At 36.7% G+C, this 18,812-nt stretch overlaps 3 protein-coding genes and 1 long non-coding RNA gene across 4 annotated transcripts; 1 reads left to right on the forward strand and 3 right to left on the reverse strand.

Annotated features, from left to right (window-relative positions):
- Positions 1–9: 9 nt before the first annotated feature.
- On the reverse strand, positions 10–1,172 carry LOC131023498 (benzyl alcohol O-benzoyltransferase-like; the record flags this gene model as incomplete). The annotated part of the gene is made up of 2 exons (XM_057953041.1): positions 10–741; positions 783–1,172. Coding segments are annotated over 2 exons (1,107 nt in total), but the record flags the coding sequence as incomplete, so codon positions are not given.
- A 693-nt stretch (positions 1,173–1,865) lies between these two features.
- Positions 1,866–6,689, reverse strand: LOC131021970 (uncharacterized). Its single transcript, XR_009101114.1, has 3 exons — positions 5,825–6,689; positions 5,663–5,716; positions 1,866–3,323 (listed from the first exon to the last, which is right to left on the reverse strand). It is a non-coding gene; the product is annotated as an uncharacterized LOC131021970 (long non-coding RNA).
- Positions 6,690–6,830: 141 nt separating this feature from the next.
- On the forward strand, positions 6,831–8,269 carry LOC131021969 (universal stress protein PHOS34). The gene is made up of 4 exons (XM_057951303.1): positions 6,831–7,294; positions 7,382–7,491; positions 7,566–7,684; positions 7,929–8,269. Exons 1-4 carry the CDS (start codon positions 7,120–7,122, stop codon positions 8,014–8,016), a joined length of 492 nt encoding a protein of 163 aa, XP_057807286.1. The 5' UTR covers positions 6,831–7,119; the 3' UTR covers positions 8,017–8,269.
- Positions 8,270–10,664: 2,395 nt separating this feature from the next.
- Positions 10,665–13,843, reverse strand: LOC131021971 (glutamate decarboxylase). Its single transcript, XM_057951304.1, has 6 exons — positions 13,646–13,843; positions 13,206–13,410; positions 11,919–12,334; positions 11,573–11,826; positions 11,429–11,481; positions 10,665–11,330 (listed from the first exon to the last, which is right to left on the reverse strand). Exons 1-6 carry the CDS (start codon positions 13,729–13,731, stop codon positions 10,845–10,847), a joined length of 1,500 nt encoding a protein of 499 aa, XP_057807287.1. The 5' UTR covers positions 13,732–13,843; the 3' UTR covers positions 10,665–10,844.
- Positions 13,844–18,812: the final 4,969 nt, after the last annotated feature.

The following is an 18,812-nucleotide window of genomic DNA, read 5'->3' on the forward strand; positions in this document are numbered from 1 at the left end:
ATCCTAAAATGATAATACTATGTATTAACAGTCCGTTTCACCGAAACCCGCCCGCGTAAAATCAGACACTATAAAAGTCCCTATCGCTTTGAAAAGGGGTCGCCCTCTCATCACCATTAGATCCGCAACTGATTTGACGTACTCCTCCGTTGCTTGTGATTTGGAGTTTCTCAGCAGCTCCACCGCCCGCTGCAACGACAACTTCTCTGCAGTTGTGACGGCGGCGGGGTAGACAATACAATTGCCGTAGTACCCCTTGGGGAGCGGCGGATTGACTCGCTTCCGACAATTCACCATGCATGAGATTCTAATCTCCTCCTTAGGGTGTAGAGAAAGGGAGATTGCCCGGCAGCGCCAAGTGCAAGCTGCCGCAATCTCGAAGCTGGAGCAGCCGCGGAGGTGCGGCGGTAGGCTGCTTCGGAGGGCGGAGATGTCGGTGGCACTGAAGAAGAAGCTGCTCTCCACAATGTGGTGAGCTTGGGTGTGGCTTCCTTCACTTGTGTGGCCATACTCGTGGTGTGCGCATGTCTCGCGTGGCGGGTTACGAGCGCTAAGGAGGTGCCTTTCCCAAACAGGTTGAATCGAAGGGGATTCATCTCCGCGGGCGAGTTCGCCCACCGCCGACAAAAGCTGGGCCAGTCCCACGGCGTCGCTTATTGTATGATTCAAGCGGAGGGCAAACACAAAGCCGCCGCATGTCAGCCGTGTCACCTGTCTCCTTTTAATCAGTTTTAATTCATTCTATTTGGGAATTAATACAAGTAATTGAGTTAATAGATATAGGTCACCTGAATAAGTAACAAAGGGCAATTGATGATTCCGGCAGTGGGTGGGACATCATAGAGCAGCTTGTGCAAGTAAGGGAAGGGCGGGTAGAGGGTATCGCCGAGCTGCTGCAGTGCCACGTCGGCATCAGCCTCAATGAACACCACACCCTCTCCGGTGCACTCCACCACCAGCTTCCCGGCGGCGCTCTCCCTCAGCCGCCCCGCGAAAGGGTAGTAGAAAACCAAGGCCTTAGCAATGGCGTCACGGATCGCTTTCACAGGGTCTTTTCCTTCCGCGGAAGGGTTTCTCCTGTAGAATTGAATCACCGGAGTTTGGAAACGGAGGCCCCCTTGGTCGTCGATGTCGGACCGATCAACTCTGGGTTTTTTCTCTCCACCTTGAAGTTATCCATGTCTCTCTACGCAGTGCTAGAGTTAGATAGGTGTGTCCGTGTGTGTATTAGAGATATCAAGAGTATAGTGAGGAGTGCATGAATTGAGGATAAGTATGCTGGTTAGGTGTGGAGGAGGTCTTGGATCGGTATTTATAGAAAACAAGCACAAAGTAACCAATTTAATTACACAAAAAAAAAAAAAAAATAGTAACATTTTTGGATAACTCACTCTCAAACTTTGTATTACTCATCCGGTGCAATTCAAGGCCAAAATGCTAGAATAATTACAACAGTTGTCAAAAAAGAAAGGTAGGGCTTAATTGATGTTGAGGTACCATAATATAGAGGTACCACAAACCAACAATTTATGACCAATTTTAGGAAAAATGATACATTTATGGCTACTGACATTGAAACGAAATTGCAGTTGCAATTTGTTGCTGCGTGACACAATATATTTTTCAACAATGCAAATACAAAGATTTCCAAATCACTTATGACTTATTGTAAGATATTCTTCTCGAATTGTGCCAGTAAGGTGGTTAATTGGTACTTCAGCTTCAACTAACTATTACCCTCGTTTGTGCGGTGCACAAAAAATTGAAATTAAACAATATATTTAAATAAAATTAAAATATAAATGATATAAAATATTTTAAAATAAAATAAAATAAAATATTCTGCATCAATTACTTCTCTCTCTACAATTTCTACAATCCTGTATTGTAAAGGGAAATCGATTTTTATTTGAACGGGTCTGAAAAAGTAGGATTAATTGATTATAAATATTTTATAAAATTTGAGTTTATGCGGAGGAGGAGTGCATGGTATCTTTAATTCCGGCTATTTGAGTCATGCATTACATTACGTAACCCAACTCCTATGCTTCACATATTATGATAAATTTGGTATGTCACAATTTAAAAGGTGTTGATAGAAAATATAAAAATATCCTCACCATGGTTCGGTTAGGTCATCCCCAAAGAGACATTTGCGACTCTTTTTTTTTCTTCTTCTTCTTCTAAAATTTCATTCAACTTATTGAGGAAATGACACCCTTTAATATATAATATACATACTGATTGAGAAATGGTGCCTCGAGGGCATTCTAGTAATTCAGTTGTTTGTGGTCTTTGTCTACTTTTAGGGGAGTTGTTGGTTTTGGTTTTGGTTTCGTTTCAAGTCGTTGCCAATTAGAAATAAAAAAATCATTTCATCAATTGATTGTTTGTTTGGGGTACACATTTTGGGTCACAAATGCTTTTTACTTGTTCTTAGGTAATGTATGATTCCTTCAAAGATTTCAACTCTTGTCGAGGAAGCCTGTTGCCTTTCAATTTTGAGCAATCATTTCGAGGCATGCAAATGTTAGCGCAAATATATAAAATGTTTAACATGCTTAGAAGTTATTTCACTTTAAAACCTTCTAAGTCATGTCAAGTATAATTGGATAAACTGCTCTTATGAATTATGAAATGTTTTAAAAGTTGCAGCCCACTAAGTACATTAGTACATAGCTCAAAAATATTTTCAAATATTTTTCAGGTTGATTGGTCGGTGCTAACGGGGCAGAGCTGAGGCTAGGGTTCAACTTCGTATTTTGTCTTCCGTTGTTGCACTAGCTCTTATTATCTTTTGTTTCTCTAACTTAAAACTTTTATGTTAAATTCTGAAATTATGTTTCTTATTGAGTTTAGATTCTCAATTTCTAGCACTATGTTACTTCACGTTGGTTATTAGAAGCATGGATCCTAAGGTTTAGAATGTTGATTGATTAGTATCACTGGATTTCTATCTTTCTTCACTCAAAGGGCGTTGCACGACTTTTTATCCTATTATTTGAATTTCACAAGGTTCTTCCCTTGTTTATTTCTATAATTTTAGTCGTACCTTGATTTTAGTTTATTCATTCAAGAATTGGGATGTAACAACCTTATAATTGTATTTTTTTTATCTACACACACATTTCTGACCGTAGGTACATCTAAATACGCTTGATTCTTGCACTTCTTACACGGGCACCTAATGTTACCTTGTCCATCTGTGTACGCCGTTTGATTGAACGCCCACTCAAGGAAAAACTCAAGCCCCGTTTCAAATGCAGTACGATCATTGTATCTCGCGTACATCCACATACGATTATCACTCATTCTTGCAAATTCTAATTGAAAAAAACAAATAAAATATAATCAATTACTTGAAATCTAACAAAATTTCGACAGCATAACCCCACTATCCTAATTACCAAGTGCTCGACTCTACCAGCAACTATAATGACCATAGTGGTCCTAATTTACTAAGCCTATGCTAGGTCTACCCGGCCCCCCAATGTCGAAGCAATAATACAATACAAATAAAAGCAATAAAAATCAGGGTAATTAAATTAAAAACAATCATTTGTTGGGAGAAGATCCTTAAGAAATAATCAATTTCTATCCCAAAGGGAGAAGATCCTTAAGAAATTGATTAAATCTATCCCACAATATATATAATAACATAACATTTCATAAACACATAGCACCTAACATTTAATTTAACAAAATTATCCAACATATATAAATTTTTTTTTTTGATCAATAAAAAATTCATTAAAAAACTGGGGTGGTACTAGGAGTACCAAAAACATCAAACAAGTGGTGCGAACTCGTTAGAGCACCACAAGGTAAAAGAAACATTGAACTCGACAATATGGAAGATTTTGTTCCAGCTCCAAAGCCTCCCTTTGACCTCATTAACAAGATTGGACACCTCCCAATTCTTGTTCTCAAACCTACTCTCATTCCTATACTTCCAGATCAGCCAAACAGTCCCAATCCAAAGAGCTTTAAGGAAGTTCTTGTTTCTTTTACCTCTTCCTCCTCCAATGAAAGATATGAAATGATCTTCGACTTTTTGTGGTTTAGCCGTTTCCATTCCAATCCATTGATGGATTTTGTCCCACACGCGATCGACTTTCGGACAATGGAGAAAAGAATGTTCAGCTGTTTCCTCCCTCCACACACATGCATTGCACCACTGTTCTTCGGCTGGGATGAGGACATTCCTTTTGAGAAGGTTTTCGCAGGTTGGCAGCCTGTTACAAATGCTTCTCCAAGCTGTCACTCTGGCTTTGTGAGGAGCCGGTGCCGTCCACATTTGGGCAGTAGCTTCAATGTGTCTCCCAAAATGATCACCTTCCGCCTTTGCGCACTCCTCATAGGCCGCTTTAGTCGAGAAGTTCCCCCCCGCTGCGTTCTTCCAGCTCCAGCCGTCCATAAGTTCTAGGCAAGGAGAAAGCGCCCCAATGACTGACCTCAAATTTTCCTCCATCTCCTTCTCCCTCTCCCTCAGCTCCCTTCTCCACTTGAGATCCCACACCCATCCTTCCTCCGTCCATTCCCCAGCCTCCTGCACCTTACCATCTTTAAAGAGACTAAGATTAAAGAGTCTAGGGAAGAGGATCTTGAGGTTGCTGTTCCCCACCCACGTCTCACCCCAAAAACTGACCTCTCTACCATTCCCCATAATCCTTTGAATATTGCCACTAAACCACTTTTCTTCCTCCCTCCCTGCTCTCCCAACAATTTTCGACCACCATCCCTTCATCCCGCCCCTTTTCTCCACCCTCCACTCCCCTCCCACCCCTCTTGACAAATCCCCGTACAAGGATTTAATCACCCTGACCCACAGCGCCTCCCTCTCGACCAAGTACCTCCACACCCATTTAAACACCAAGACCTTGTTAAACCATTCAATGTTTCGAAAGCCCAATCCCCCTTGAAGCTTGTCGACACACATGTCTTTCCATTTGAACCAAGCAATAGACCTAGACACGCCACTTCCCCCCCACAAAAATTTTCCAAAAACGGAGTTGAGGTCGTGAATTACCGATTTAGGAATGAAGGAAAAAGACAATTGAAACACTGGGATGACTTGAAGGACCGACTTCACAAGAACGATACGCCCTGCCAAAGAAAGAGATTTCTTCTTCCAACCTCTGATTTTCCTCAACACTTTTTCCACCACGCAACTCCATTCCACACTGCTATTCATCCGTCCCCCAACCTTGATACCGAGATAATTGAAAGGAAGAGATCCCTCCTTACAGTTGAGATAACCTGCCCACCTCCTTAAACACGCATTCTCGACACCAACTGCCATCAAGTTGCTCTTGTCGAAGTTGATTTTGAGCCCTGAAAGGAATTGGAAGAGAAGGAGGATCCTTTTAAATAAATTATTCTAACAAATTAACAACTTAAAATATAATTTAAAATTAATCATGCTTCATAATTTAAAATTAAACTAACAACATATACTAATTGATTAATATATATAATTTAAAATTAATCATGCTTCAATTGATATAATTTAAAATTATTCATGCTTCATATAATTTATTTATAAACAAAGCCAATTATAAATTAATTATTAACTATATATAACAAATAAATCTATTTAATTAACATATAAATACATAAAAAAATTCATAAATAAATAATTAAACAAGAGAAGCGTACGTACGGTGGTGGTTTCCAGCGGGTGTCGTGAAGAAAGCGGCGAAACGAAATCGTCGAACTCAAATAAAGAATATAAGTCAAATTAAATTTAAAAATTATATATATATATATATAATTAAAATTAAATGATATCTAGAGAGAGAGAGAGAGAGAGAAAGAGAGTTACCGGGCGGCTGGGCACGGCGGCGGTCGGCTGGTGGCAGCAGCAGGCAGCAGCAGAAGCGGCGGGGGGTGGGGGGATCTGTTTTGCGCAAAACTGAAAAAAGGAGGTTACGCGTGCCCTAATATTAGACATTACCGAGGGCAATTGCCGCCGCTAGCTAGCGACGGCAAAAACGCCGTCGGTAATTGTGTTAAAATAATGTTTTATTGAATATTCAAAACTTAACGGCGGCGCGTTTGCCGTCGGTAACTGGCCGGTAATTTCGAAGGTTTGGGTCGCCTGAAATGCCGCCGCCGTGCCGCCGTTAGGTACCGACGGCAAAAGCGCCGCCGGTAGTTTACGCCGGTAAACACGCGTTTTTTTGTAGTGTAGGCCACTATTTTTCGAATTTGCAAAAATAGGCCAATTATTTTAATTTTTGACATTTTCAGGCCACATTTGAGCTCAATTCAGCATTTATAGACCACTTTTTGGGGTCAAAATGTGGCCCAAAATAGCTTGATTGGATACACATGTGGTCTAAAAATACCAAAAACTAAAATAATTGACCTATTTTTACAAGTCCGAAAAATAGTGGTCTATTTTTGCAAATAGCCCTAAGATAATGGTCTTAAATAAATTTAAACTCCATTTCTACACATAAGTTAGCTGTAATATTATTTGAAACTTATCCAAGTTGTCGTGACAATATATAAGCACATATGCTCCATATTCAATTAATTCACCTCGATCATTTTATATTTGTCTTTAACGTGATCGAAATGTTTGAGCAGATGTATATATAATTAATTGAAAAAATTTGTAAATGTGTGCAAAGTAAGACAGGTTCATTGAAATTACAAATAAGATCGAAATATCATATTTGTAGAGAATGGTGTTACTTTAGAAAACCAATACTATTTTAACTATAAAAAATAGTAGAGTATATTGGAGCTGATCATGCTCTTAATTAATCCAAAATAATGTCATACCATACAACTCAACCGGGATTGATGAATACTTTTGTCTTTTGTAAACCTATGTGCTGAAATTCCCTATCATTAAAGATTAAAGTGTGACTCAAAAGCCAAATGCTCTTACATTATTAAAATCCCCCATTCTAGTTCCTTCAAGAAAAATCCAATCTATCCAATATAGTGTGTATATACATAATTATACATATATATAATTATTTGTTTATGTTAATATATCACGCATATATATAGATGGATAGATATCAAGATTGTATAATAAGAGAAATTAAGCGGGTTTTGTGTGTGTGTTTTATTCAATCAAGAGAGACATAATATAAAGAGAAAATGGCGAAATCACGTTTGGTTGGGATTGGAATGGACTATTCAGCAACGAGCAAATTAGCTTTGAATTGGGCAATTCATAACCTGGTTGGAGAAGGAGATCAGATTATCATAATTCATGTTGCTTCTCCAAAAGCTGATCCCACTAATAAACAGCTTTTTCAAGATACTGGATCACGTACGAATTGTTTTTCTTCTTTTTTTGTGTCTTGATGGATCATGAATGTTTTTATGCACTGATCAAATTTTTGGTTGGAGATTGCAGCGTTGATACCTCTGTTAGAATTTCGAGAAATTAGTGTAGCGAAACGCTATGGGCTCACCCCTGATCCAGAGGTTCTTGATATGCTTGATACAGTCTCCAACACCAGAAGGGTCTCTCTCTCTCTCTCTCTCTCAAGAATGATATTTGATCAAGTGGGTGAAGTAAGATCGATTTATAATGACAGGTGAAGGTGGTGACGAAGGTGTACTGGGGGGATCCAAGGGAGAAATTGTGTGATGCTGTGGAACAACTCAAACTTGACGCACTTATTCTTGGAAGCAGGGGTTTAGGAGCTATCAAGAGGTCAGATTTTTTTTTTTATCATTTCATCTTTATTTCTTTTATAATACTAACATATATGCACTTTCTTGCTAAAATTAATCCCCGCCACCATCTACCCTTTCTTATAAGCAATTTCTCTAAATTACTAATTATTAAGATGAATCCAGCTCCCTAATTACCACGAGATTACATTTTTTTATATATAATATATGAACTGTTTATGATGTTCCTTTGCTGGACTGATATTAATTTAATTTTGATTCAGAGTGTTACTTGGTAGTGTGAGCAACTACGTGGTGCAAAATGCAAGTTGTCCGGTCACGGTCGTGAAGGGGGCCAGCACCAAGAAATAAAGCCCTTAATAGTTTAGGAACATGCAATCCACTAGCCCGTGTGGATTTGGATAAGCATGTTCGAGTTGTTGGGTTATTTACAAGGTATTTGGCTGAGCTTATAAGCTCTTTTAAAGTGTTTGATAAAATAAGCTCCTAAAGAACATATAAGCTGTAAAAATAAGTTTCAAGAGCTTATAAGCTCCCAAAAAATAACTTTCTCTATCCCAACTTATTTTATCATTATTTTATAAGCAACACTCATTTTACAAAAGTAATTCAACTATGATTTTTTATTTCATCATACACCATTCTAATTTCATTTCTATTCGATTTTCTCTCACTAATTAAAAATTCTCTCACTAATTAAAAATTCTCTCTCACTAATTAAAAATTCTCTCTTTAGCTTATAAGATCAATTACTCAAATACTTTGACAATATATGCTCTTAAAAAACTACATCTTATAAGTTCTTAAAACATCTTATAATTAAGCTCTTTAAAATAAGCTTAGCCAAACACCCTCTTAGTGAGTTATTTTTGTTGTAATTCTCTTGAGCTAGAAATTCACGCTTTTAATTTAATTTAATTTTGGGTTTTGTGTTAGTTCATTGGGCTCGAAAAATTTATAAAAAATACTATAATTAATTAATTTATTTTAATAATTTATATTTGTAACAAATTAATACCATATTAAATGAATATTATTTCAACGTCAATTTACATAATAACTAGTACATAACCTTAAGATAGATAATTAAAGATACACATTTTTTCCAAATGGTTTTCATTTTTTTAATTTTTACATCTAAACGCTTTATGTCAACCATTAAAATAAAAACACATAGAACAGACATGATAAATATAAATTTTGAATATTGAATTAAAATAAATTTCACAAACATTTGAAAAAAAAATATTTGTGCTAACTTTCAAAAGTAAATTAATAAGTTCGAAAAAAAATAACGATAAAATTTGGATTAATCAAACCAACTTACTTGTTTTTGGGTCAACCTTATCAGGCTCGGGCTATTCAATTATATGGACCTTTTGGAATATAACTTTTTTTTGTGCTAGAAATTTGTAGTCCTAACCCTATCTAATTGTCGGTCTATTCGAACCCTATCAGATTGTCGGTCTACTCGGATAAATTCACGGGTTTCAGATTGGATTGACAAAGTCTGAGGAAAAAAAATGGGCCCAAAGTTCATATATTTATGCGTAGATAACCTTTTTTAAAATATGTTTTAGAATTTAAATGACGTCTTTTTATTATGGAGGTGCCTAGAGGTGGTAAACGGTTCGATTATGGAATAATAGAACCGAAATTTCAATTAACCCTAATCGAAATTAAATAAAATTAGTAATCGAAGCCGAAATCTATTAGCGGTTCGATTAATTGATTTAATTAACCGAATCGATTAATCCGTTAATCTTTTACGCAAAATAAAATCTGCAAGACAATGTAGATGGATTCAACAACAAGAGCACAATCTGCCATATATTCTCATACGATCACACAGAAACAATCCCATTTTTTGAGCCCAGATCCAAATTTAACAGAAACATTTGTAGTGCTCCAAGCATAGAAAACCTATCTTTTGATACCTGACATCCAAAATTCATCGGAGGCCAATGTTTGCCAAATATATAATCTTGTCGGCGTCTTCTCTACTGGTTAGGAAATTAGGAATTACCAATTAGCAATTCGGAATTGGGAAATTAGTGGTAAATTACAATAAGCATGTTTTATAATATTAAAAACAGGTATTATTTAATTTTAAAATAAAATAGAATATTTTTGTAAAAATAAATTAATCGATTAGTTAATCATTTTTAACCAATCAGTTATTAGTTAAACTGAACCGAATTCCAACCAAAGCTAAAATCAATAACCGAACCGAACCAATTCCGTAAATCTCGGTTATCGATTAACCAATTTTGGTCTGGTTACGGTTATAATCAAAAAATCGAAACTGTTTTACCACCCCTAGAGGTGCCACGTCGATGTCATGTGAGATTTAACTTTGAGTGGAATTTAAATTGCATAAAACTTGCAATATAATGTTTAAGTAATATGTTTGATAATTTTCAAAGTTCGTGAAAAAAATCAAAATGAATCCAAAATTCGTGTATTCAGGGCCCAATAGCCCTAAATTGATAATCTCCTAAAATTACAAAAATGACTATATAAGATAACTTTCTAAAATATAAATTTATTGTTGTTTGGTTTCTATTGAAACTTAAAATCAATATGAATCTAATCTTTTGCACTCAAAAGCTTTGGCATAACATTTTCGATCTGCAATAAAAAAAAAATTATAAAGGATTTTTGACATTAAAATATTGCTTCTTTTGTATCACCCTGAATTTTCAATTATGATACCAACTATTTCCTCTAAGGATCTTTAAACATGCTTCATTTTTACTCGATAATTCGATAGGTGATTGACATATCAATTTTATCTACTTAATTTAAATTCTTTAAAACTTGGTCATCCCTTTATAATGTTTAAAACAATTGGTTATTGTCTGTGGCTAAACATTTATAGTTCAAGTCAAGACCGTGAGATTATTGAATGGGACACACATGGAGTGTTACGAACAAGATAACTTTTCAACAAGCCATTGATATTGCAAGTGGTTTTGAATTTATAATAACAAAGAAAATTAGAACGACCGAAACCATAAATTAAATTGAAAAATCACCGTTTCCATGGTAAATAAACACAACTGATACAAAAAGACGAAGATAACCTTACCGAACACACAACACCGACAATTAAGCTACCAAAAAACAAAAAAATTGCACCATTCAATTAGTCAATTATGTGGTTCCGTTTAACAAACTTAGCACACTCCGTTAGTCTTCTTCTTGTCAGCAACAAACTTCTTCCAAGTCGCCGTGATCTCCCTCTGCACCTCGATCGTAGTTTTCTTCACGTGGTGGTTGTGGTGGTTCTCCTCCACGGCCGCAGTGGCGGTGAGCTTGGCCGTAACCCGAGCGGGGAGCGTGTCGAGCTCGTGCAGGACCTTCTCAATGTCTAAGACGAGCCTCTCGGCCAGGGTCCGCGAGAAGTCCTCGCGGACGACAACACGCAGTACGGTGACGTGCTGCGCGTCGGGTGGCATGGTGTAGGCGGGGACAATCCAGCCATAGCGGCGGAGCATATCGGAGATCTCGAACTCGGTGTGGCGGCTGCTGTCCTTGAGGCTGAAGGCCACCAAGGGCACACCGTTGTCCTTGGACACGATGTTGAACCGCCCCGTCCGCTCCAGACCTTCCTTCAGCACCATTCCGTTTTCTTGGCAGTTTTCCATTATGTTACGGTATCCCTGCATACATATAATTCAACACATTTTAACACTAATTCCCAACTTTTCATCCATTTTGATACATATATATATATATATATGTATTGATGATGTCCTACCTCACTGCCTAAGCGGATGAGTTGGTAATATTGAGCAATAACTTGACTGGAACCTGCAAAGATCGATTATGTGATTATTATAAATAGGAGTATGATACATTTACGATGCAAAAAAAAAATGATATAAATTAAAAAAGAAAGTACCTTTGGAAAAATTGAGAGTGAAAGTGGGTTGATCAGCACCAAGATAATTAATGTGGAAAATAAGCTCTTCGGGTAAATCTTCTTTACTCCTCCAAATTGCCCACCCAATTCCTGCATAAACAAGTCCATATTTGTGCCCACTCACATTGATACTCTTCACCAATGGCAATCTGAAGTCCCATTCCAATTCAGGGTACAAAAATGGTGCAATAAATCCACCACTAGCTGCATCCACATGGATAGGTGTGTCCCATCTGCACACATATATAATTAGAATCTCTAACAACTTAAACTATTTATATCAAAATAGCAAAAAGAAATTAAATGAGGAATTAATATTACGTACCCTGTTTGTTTGTTCTTCTCAAGTAAGAGATCATTGAGGCGCTTGACGTCTTCGAACTCTCCGTTGAGGGTGGAGCCGAGGATGGCTGCGACGCATATGGTGTTCTCGTCCACCATCTCGGCGGCCTTCTCTGGGTCCATGACGTAGTACCCGTCTCGCAACTTGACTTCCTTGAGCTCCACTTCGAAGTAACGGGCGAATTTCTCCCAGCAGACTTGGACGTTGGCGCCGGTGACGATGTTGGGTTTGTCGCAAGGCTTGCCGAGTTGCTTCCTCTTGTTTTGCCATCTCCTCTTGAACGCTAGTCCGGCCAGCATTATGGCCTCGGACGAACCCACCGTGCCCACGCCCACCGCAGCCTCGCCGTCCCCCAGCGGCGCGTTGAACAGGTGCGCAATCATGTTCACGCATCGATTCTGCGTTCATAAATTTTATATATCGTCACTCCTATCGGCTTCGTCGTTTGCTCATCAAATATAATACGACTTGATATGTTCAACTATAAATATGATTTAAATTTGTCAATTAGCGTGTGGCGGTGGACTAATATAACTAATACGTTACTACCTATAAATGAATTAGTCAGTTAATATACCAGATGTGGACCATGTGCTGAGGTTAGGTATCAAGGTTGAACATTTGTAACTGAATTCTTTTTTTAATCAATTAATAATTTAATAAGTAAATTTAAAGATCTTGTCACCGTGAATTCGAACCAAAACCTTTAATTTTAGGCTTTAAAATTTACTGTTAAATGACTACACCACACAAGCAAACATGTACATATCTTAGAAAGATAATTTAGAAAAAGAATTTTATAAATATAATACAAACATCTTTTAGAACACAAAATACAAATTAACATTTTAATGATGGATATGTATATATATATATATATATTCTTTACAATATAAAGACTCATGACTAAAGCAAAGGTCATTAACCAAATTGAACTCATTCTCGTTCACATATCTGACTTTCTTCCACTAGACGGACCCAGCCAAAATTATTCTTTTAAAATAATTAATTTTCTTTGCTATATTTTAATAAAATAAAACTTGCCCCATTTTGTCTACTTGATCCCAAAAGTCGAGAATCATTCTTAGTTAATAGGTATAGTTGAGCACTTGAACTCATTACATTAATTTATTAGTCCCCAACTTTTTTTTTTTATGTATTTAGCTAGAATGCAAATTAATTTGTTTTGCTTGTACGCGTTTCTTCACTTAAACGGACAATGATAATAATTGAACAGAAGTAATAAAAATAAAAGATGGAATTACTAGCCTGTAACTCAGTGGTGACAGGGTACTCATCCATGTCAACATAATTTTTGTTAATGGCGGCCATAATAAGCTTGTCACACTCTGGCTCCATCCATGTTGTAACAAATGATGCCAAATTCAACCTAGGGTTCCCATCCAGCATAAGCTCATCATTTATGATTTGATACGCTGCCTCCTTTGGGATCGAGTTCTCTGGTATTTGAAACCTACACGTGCAAATTTAGTAACAAAAGTTTATCAATATTATAACATATGACATCAAGTTCTTCTTAAATAGACAAAGCACAATTTGATTGATACACCGTTAACTTCTCCTCCAATCAATAGATCGGGGATTCAAGCCACCTAAAGGCTGATTATATGTGTAACTCCAAAAATAGATTGTGGCATTGTGCAGTATAATTAATCCTCAAACACATTTATGATATATTTGAGTGTTACCTTGGGAGGGAGTTGCGGACATATCGGGACGCGAACGTCGAGTGGACGGAGACGTCAGTCTGTGAGGCGGTCTTCGACAAAACCATGCTGGCCGGAGCTTTGCAAGGTGGAGAGATCTTGGTAAGAAAATTGATAAGAGAGATGGAAAAGGAAAGAAAAGTATTGTTTCTTTTTTGCTTGTAGAATTGGAATGGTTTTTGGAGGTTTAGGCACTTGAGCTTATATAGTGAGAGAAAATGGACCAATTGGGCAGTTTTGGAAAATGACAGCGTTTACTATTCAATTCAGCTTTCAAATAATTTTCAATTGGTATGTGGGAAAGGGGACATTGTACGCAGCTGCACCTCTCCTTCGCATTTTAAAGCACTTTTGCATTTCACTACTATATTATTTGATGTGTAGTTGACTCTAGCTTTGAGCAATAATATTATGTATAAGAAGGACAAGATGAAGTAAATATGCTACATTGATCTTTGATGTTGTCGTGCATGAAAAGAAATACTTTGATATAAAATAATTAGTTAAGTTAATATATAAAACATATTAATATTAAAAACTGTTTCTTTTTTGAAAATTGTAATTAAATCATATAAAAAATTGGGCCAAATTAATTTTTGTTAAAAGACTACGAGAAGTTTGTTTTATCTCCTCCTTAATTATATACACTTGTGAAGAAAGAATTGTAATTTTACTATTTTAGAATTTAGGATTTGTATGTTATAGAAGTCAAAGAATTGTAATTAGAGCAAGTAGTAATTTTGAGATTGGCCGTAGCTCAACAAGAAGTCAAAGTGCGTGTTCGTTTCAATATTATGTATAAACCAAAGTGCTAGAAAACGCGTAGTTCTCATTAAGATTTATAAAATAAAATAAGACCAGTCAAACTGCATGTAACATTGTGAATTTGTGACCTGTCTCTCGTTTACATGGCAAGAACCGGTCTCACTTGTATGAAAAGTTATTTTATGAGCTAAAATATAAAAATTTACTTTAAAATATTATTTTTAATTCTTAGATAATAAAGATCTACAATGAATTTATTATTCTATTGGATGAATTTATGATCGCAAATCTCATATTAAACGAAAAATTTTATTTTTGAATTCAAACATTTTGACTTTAAACTTATTCATGTTTCAAATATAATTTATATCAATAAACCTATCGTGCCTGTCACCTTTGTTTACATATGAAAATAAGGAGAAAATAACAATTTAGCCCTTAATAGAGACACCCCTATGGTTTATTGCCCCCTATACTCAACATTCGATCAATCAGTCCCTCGATGTCCCAATTTTAGTGCAATTATACTCCTCCGCCAAATCGCCATTACACGCCGTTTGTTATTTTAATTTTTTTTTTAATTACAAATGTGGGTGGGACCTACTATGTTCAAGCAGGTCACCGTCGCAGCTGCAAGAAGTCCCCGATCAACAACGTCGTCGCATCTATCAACAAATCCATTTTCACCTGCCACAACAACCTAATTAAGATTTTCACGAAGCTCGCCCGCATTGCCAGCCCCAACAAAACCCCTCGCAAGAAGGGCTACAAAATTCTCGAAAAAACCCCCTCAAATCCCTTATTCGTTGTGTGGCAAATCTCTCTTCGACGACAAAATCATGCTCCCACCCCACAAAAACACCATATTCCTCGACCTCAACGAGACCCTCATGCATTCCATGGCCACCATGCCTCTGGAGAGGTACGATTTCGTGGTGAGGCTCGTGATCGATGGCGAGAAGGTCGAATTCTACATCTTGAAAAGGCCCTGCGTGGATGAATGGTAACACTCGCTTTTTCATGGTTTTTAATGTTCATATGATGTCAATTTTATTGGGAATTGAGTGTTTGATAGTTGTTTTGTGCTTAAATTTCTTTATCTTCTGAAATATGATACTTGTTCGTACTTTGATGAAATCTATAGAAATATTAAAGCTCAAATTTGAAAGTATGGTCTGAAAGAAAATTTTAGATCATCTCGATACAAGTTCGTGGGCACAAATTGGTTGCAAATCGAAGTTCGGACGAGAGAGATATGACCAAAACAAGAATGTCGCGCGCATAGTGAATAATAGACGACGAGATTTGGCGAATTTTTGGGAATTTTTGGGATTTTATCAGTAATTTCGAGTTTTGTACAGTATTTATCTCATGTGCCTATATATATAGGTCATTTTTTGACCTATTAGACTCTTTCTCTTCACCTCTCTTTTCATATTTTTCAGTTTTAGACTTAGAATTTTATTGCTTTCATAGATTAGATTTATTTTCCTGCATGACTCAAGATTTCAAGATTCAAGCTGTCTATTCAAATTTCATTCCGGGTTTTATCTATTTCAATTATTTTTATTTATTTCTTTTCTATTATGTTTTTATTTTCATTTATTATGTCTAGCTAGTTTTCTTTTCTAATTCTAGGGTTTTTATATAGTTGATTTAGATTTATGTGATTGATTTGTTGATGCTTTTTTGCCTTGTAGTTTTATATGCATAATTCTCGGTGCTTGATTTCTTCTGGATTATCTGGCCAATAATTTACATGTTTAATTATACGGTTTGAGACCTAACAGAGATAACTGTTTAGCGGATTCAGGAATGTAGGATATGATTTTAACCTTGAGACCTAGCGGAGATAGGTGGATCATAGGTAGCTGTTCTTGTGAGCTTTTGGAAGTTAGTAGATTTTTTTGAGACCTAACAGAGATAGAGAATTTACTAATCTACTATCATAAACTACTCCACTAAGAGTGTGTGATTATCTATGTGATCTCTCATCAAAACTGGATTAAACTGATAATTATGATTAATAAATTAATTGTATGAATTTGATTCATGAATTACATCCCTAGGATTAGTATCAGTCTTTTATTTATTTGATTTATTTATCTGGTTTTTTATTTGCTATGTGTGGAATTAAGTTATTCTCTTCTCTATATCTTTCTGCTTGCCTGAATATTGCTAGAGTATTTATTTGGATTATTTAGGGTGTTTTCGTTTATTAGTCCTCGTGGATATGATACTCTGCTTGTTGTTTATTGCTACAATTACACTATCTTAGTTGCAATTTTTGTTGCTATTAAATTAGTGATCAATCATTAACACTTGGTCTATTTGAGTAGGAAATTTGAGATTGTCGTTTTCACCGCTGAGATGAGTATGCCTCTCTTATTCTCGATACACTCAATTGGAGGAAAGCGATTTTTCACTGAATGTATCGCGATTCGTGCAAGACCGTTGATGGGAAGTTTGTGAAGGATTTGGACTACTCTGGGAGGGAGCTGAGCCGGGTGGTGATCGTTGATGATAATCCCAATTTGTATCAGTTTCAATTGAAAAATGTGATCCCGATTAGGCTATTTGTAAATGATATGACCGATGATGAGCAGAGGAAGATGATGGAACTGTTTGAACCACGTTTGTAATAATAATAATAATAATAATAATAATAATAATAATAATAATAATAATAATAATAATAATAATAATAATAATAATAATAATAATAATAATAATAATAAACAACGTGTAACGGTGGTTTGGTGGAAGGGTGTAATTGCACCAAAATTGGGACATGGGGGCTGATTGATCGAATGTTGAGTATAAAGGGCCATGATCATGTCTCTGTTCGGGGCTAAATTGCTACTTTTCCCTGAAAATAATATAGGTAAGAAACAAAGGAGACCAACTACTATCATTTACTTGCTGTAATTATAATTGTGAATAATTCAATTTGCATTAACTTTTTATGTTTTCACAATATTTAACCATTTTTTTCTTCTTACAAAGACACATGTAAAAAGGCAAGGTTTGTCAAAATAGTTGGGTGGGCCGGGGTACAATTTTAAAATTAAGTTGCATCTTTCTCTATAACAATAAAATAAATAAATAAAATGAATATTTGACAAACATGGTTTTCGTACCTCAATTCCACATGTTTTGTTGTCATTTCCCTTCATGTTTTGCTTGTGAATGCTTGTTTGTGCCCGAATATTTAGTTTTATGAAGATTTGATATCTTTGTGTAGTTTTGGAGTAATTTCAGGAAAAATCAAGGATTAATTGGAGGATTTTGAAGATATGATATTGAAGTACGTCTCGAGAGGAATCCGTGAGCGCAAACGGCGACCAAATCCGAGTCCGGACGAGGGAGAACGGAGCAAAACGAGCGGACTGTGCAAAACGCCCAGTACCCCGCGGTCACCACCCGCGGCCGCGGGGTAAGACCGCGGGTCAGCTGTTCCCGACTCAGGAGACACCCGCGGTCACCACCCGCGGCCACGGGGCGGGACCGCGGGTCCCCTGAGCATCCCCCACGTTTGAAGGCCGCGGACTCGGGCCGTGACCGCGGGAAAAGAGCGGAGCATCCCCAAGTGGGCCCCAGTCGCGTTTTTCAGCCCTTAAACCCCATTTTTCCCCTTTTCCTCACATTATTCATCATCCCCTACATTCAATACTCATTTCCTACCTCCATATCCAAGCCCTAACCCCCATTAATACTCATTCCTACCCATTTGAAGAAGGCATTGAAGAGGAGAGAGGATTGAAGCAAGCTTCTCAATAGGATTTGTTCATTCTTTCTCTCTCTTTCATTTATGTTTCTCTTTTCATTGGGTATGTTATTGTTGAACATGATAGGCTAAATTTCTCTTTGATTTGGGGATTAGGCTAGATGATTATTGTAATGGATTGATTATTTATGCTCAATATAAATCTTGTTTGTTCATTTGCACATTATCTTTTCAAACCCTTGATTTATTTCTTGTATGGATTGTTGGCCACATTCTATGCATTTCTAATTTGCACTTTGAATCGGGAGAGGATAATTGCAATAGATAAGGTGTTTGAAACATATCAATTCGATAACCGGGAGGTTGAGAGTTGGGTGAGAGTATGTCGATCTTTGTGTGCTTTTGGGAGTTATAGGTTAGAAGTTGACCGGGGACGACAACTATGACCCGTAATCTACCGTTTTAGTCGTCCGGGAGGGGGCTAGAACTAGTTGGGAGATCACTCTAGATAATTAGGTTCGTCAAGATTAGTATTGAGTTATAATTGAAGTCCTTTGCTTAATCATCGATGCTTAGTCCCTAAATCGCCTTAATCACTTGTTAATCCACTTTGCTTCTTTGATTTTATTTGTCTTTGCACTTGTTGAGTATTTAGTT

The sequence above is a fragment of the Salvia miltiorrhiza genome, chromosome 4 (genome assembly GCF_028751815.1).
Source record: "Salvia miltiorrhiza cultivar Shanhuang (shh) chromosome 4, IMPLAD_Smil_shh, whole genome shotgun sequence".
Taxonomy (NCBI): Eukaryota; Viridiplantae; Streptophyta; class Magnoliopsida; order Lamiales; family Lamiaceae; genus Salvia; species Salvia miltiorrhiza.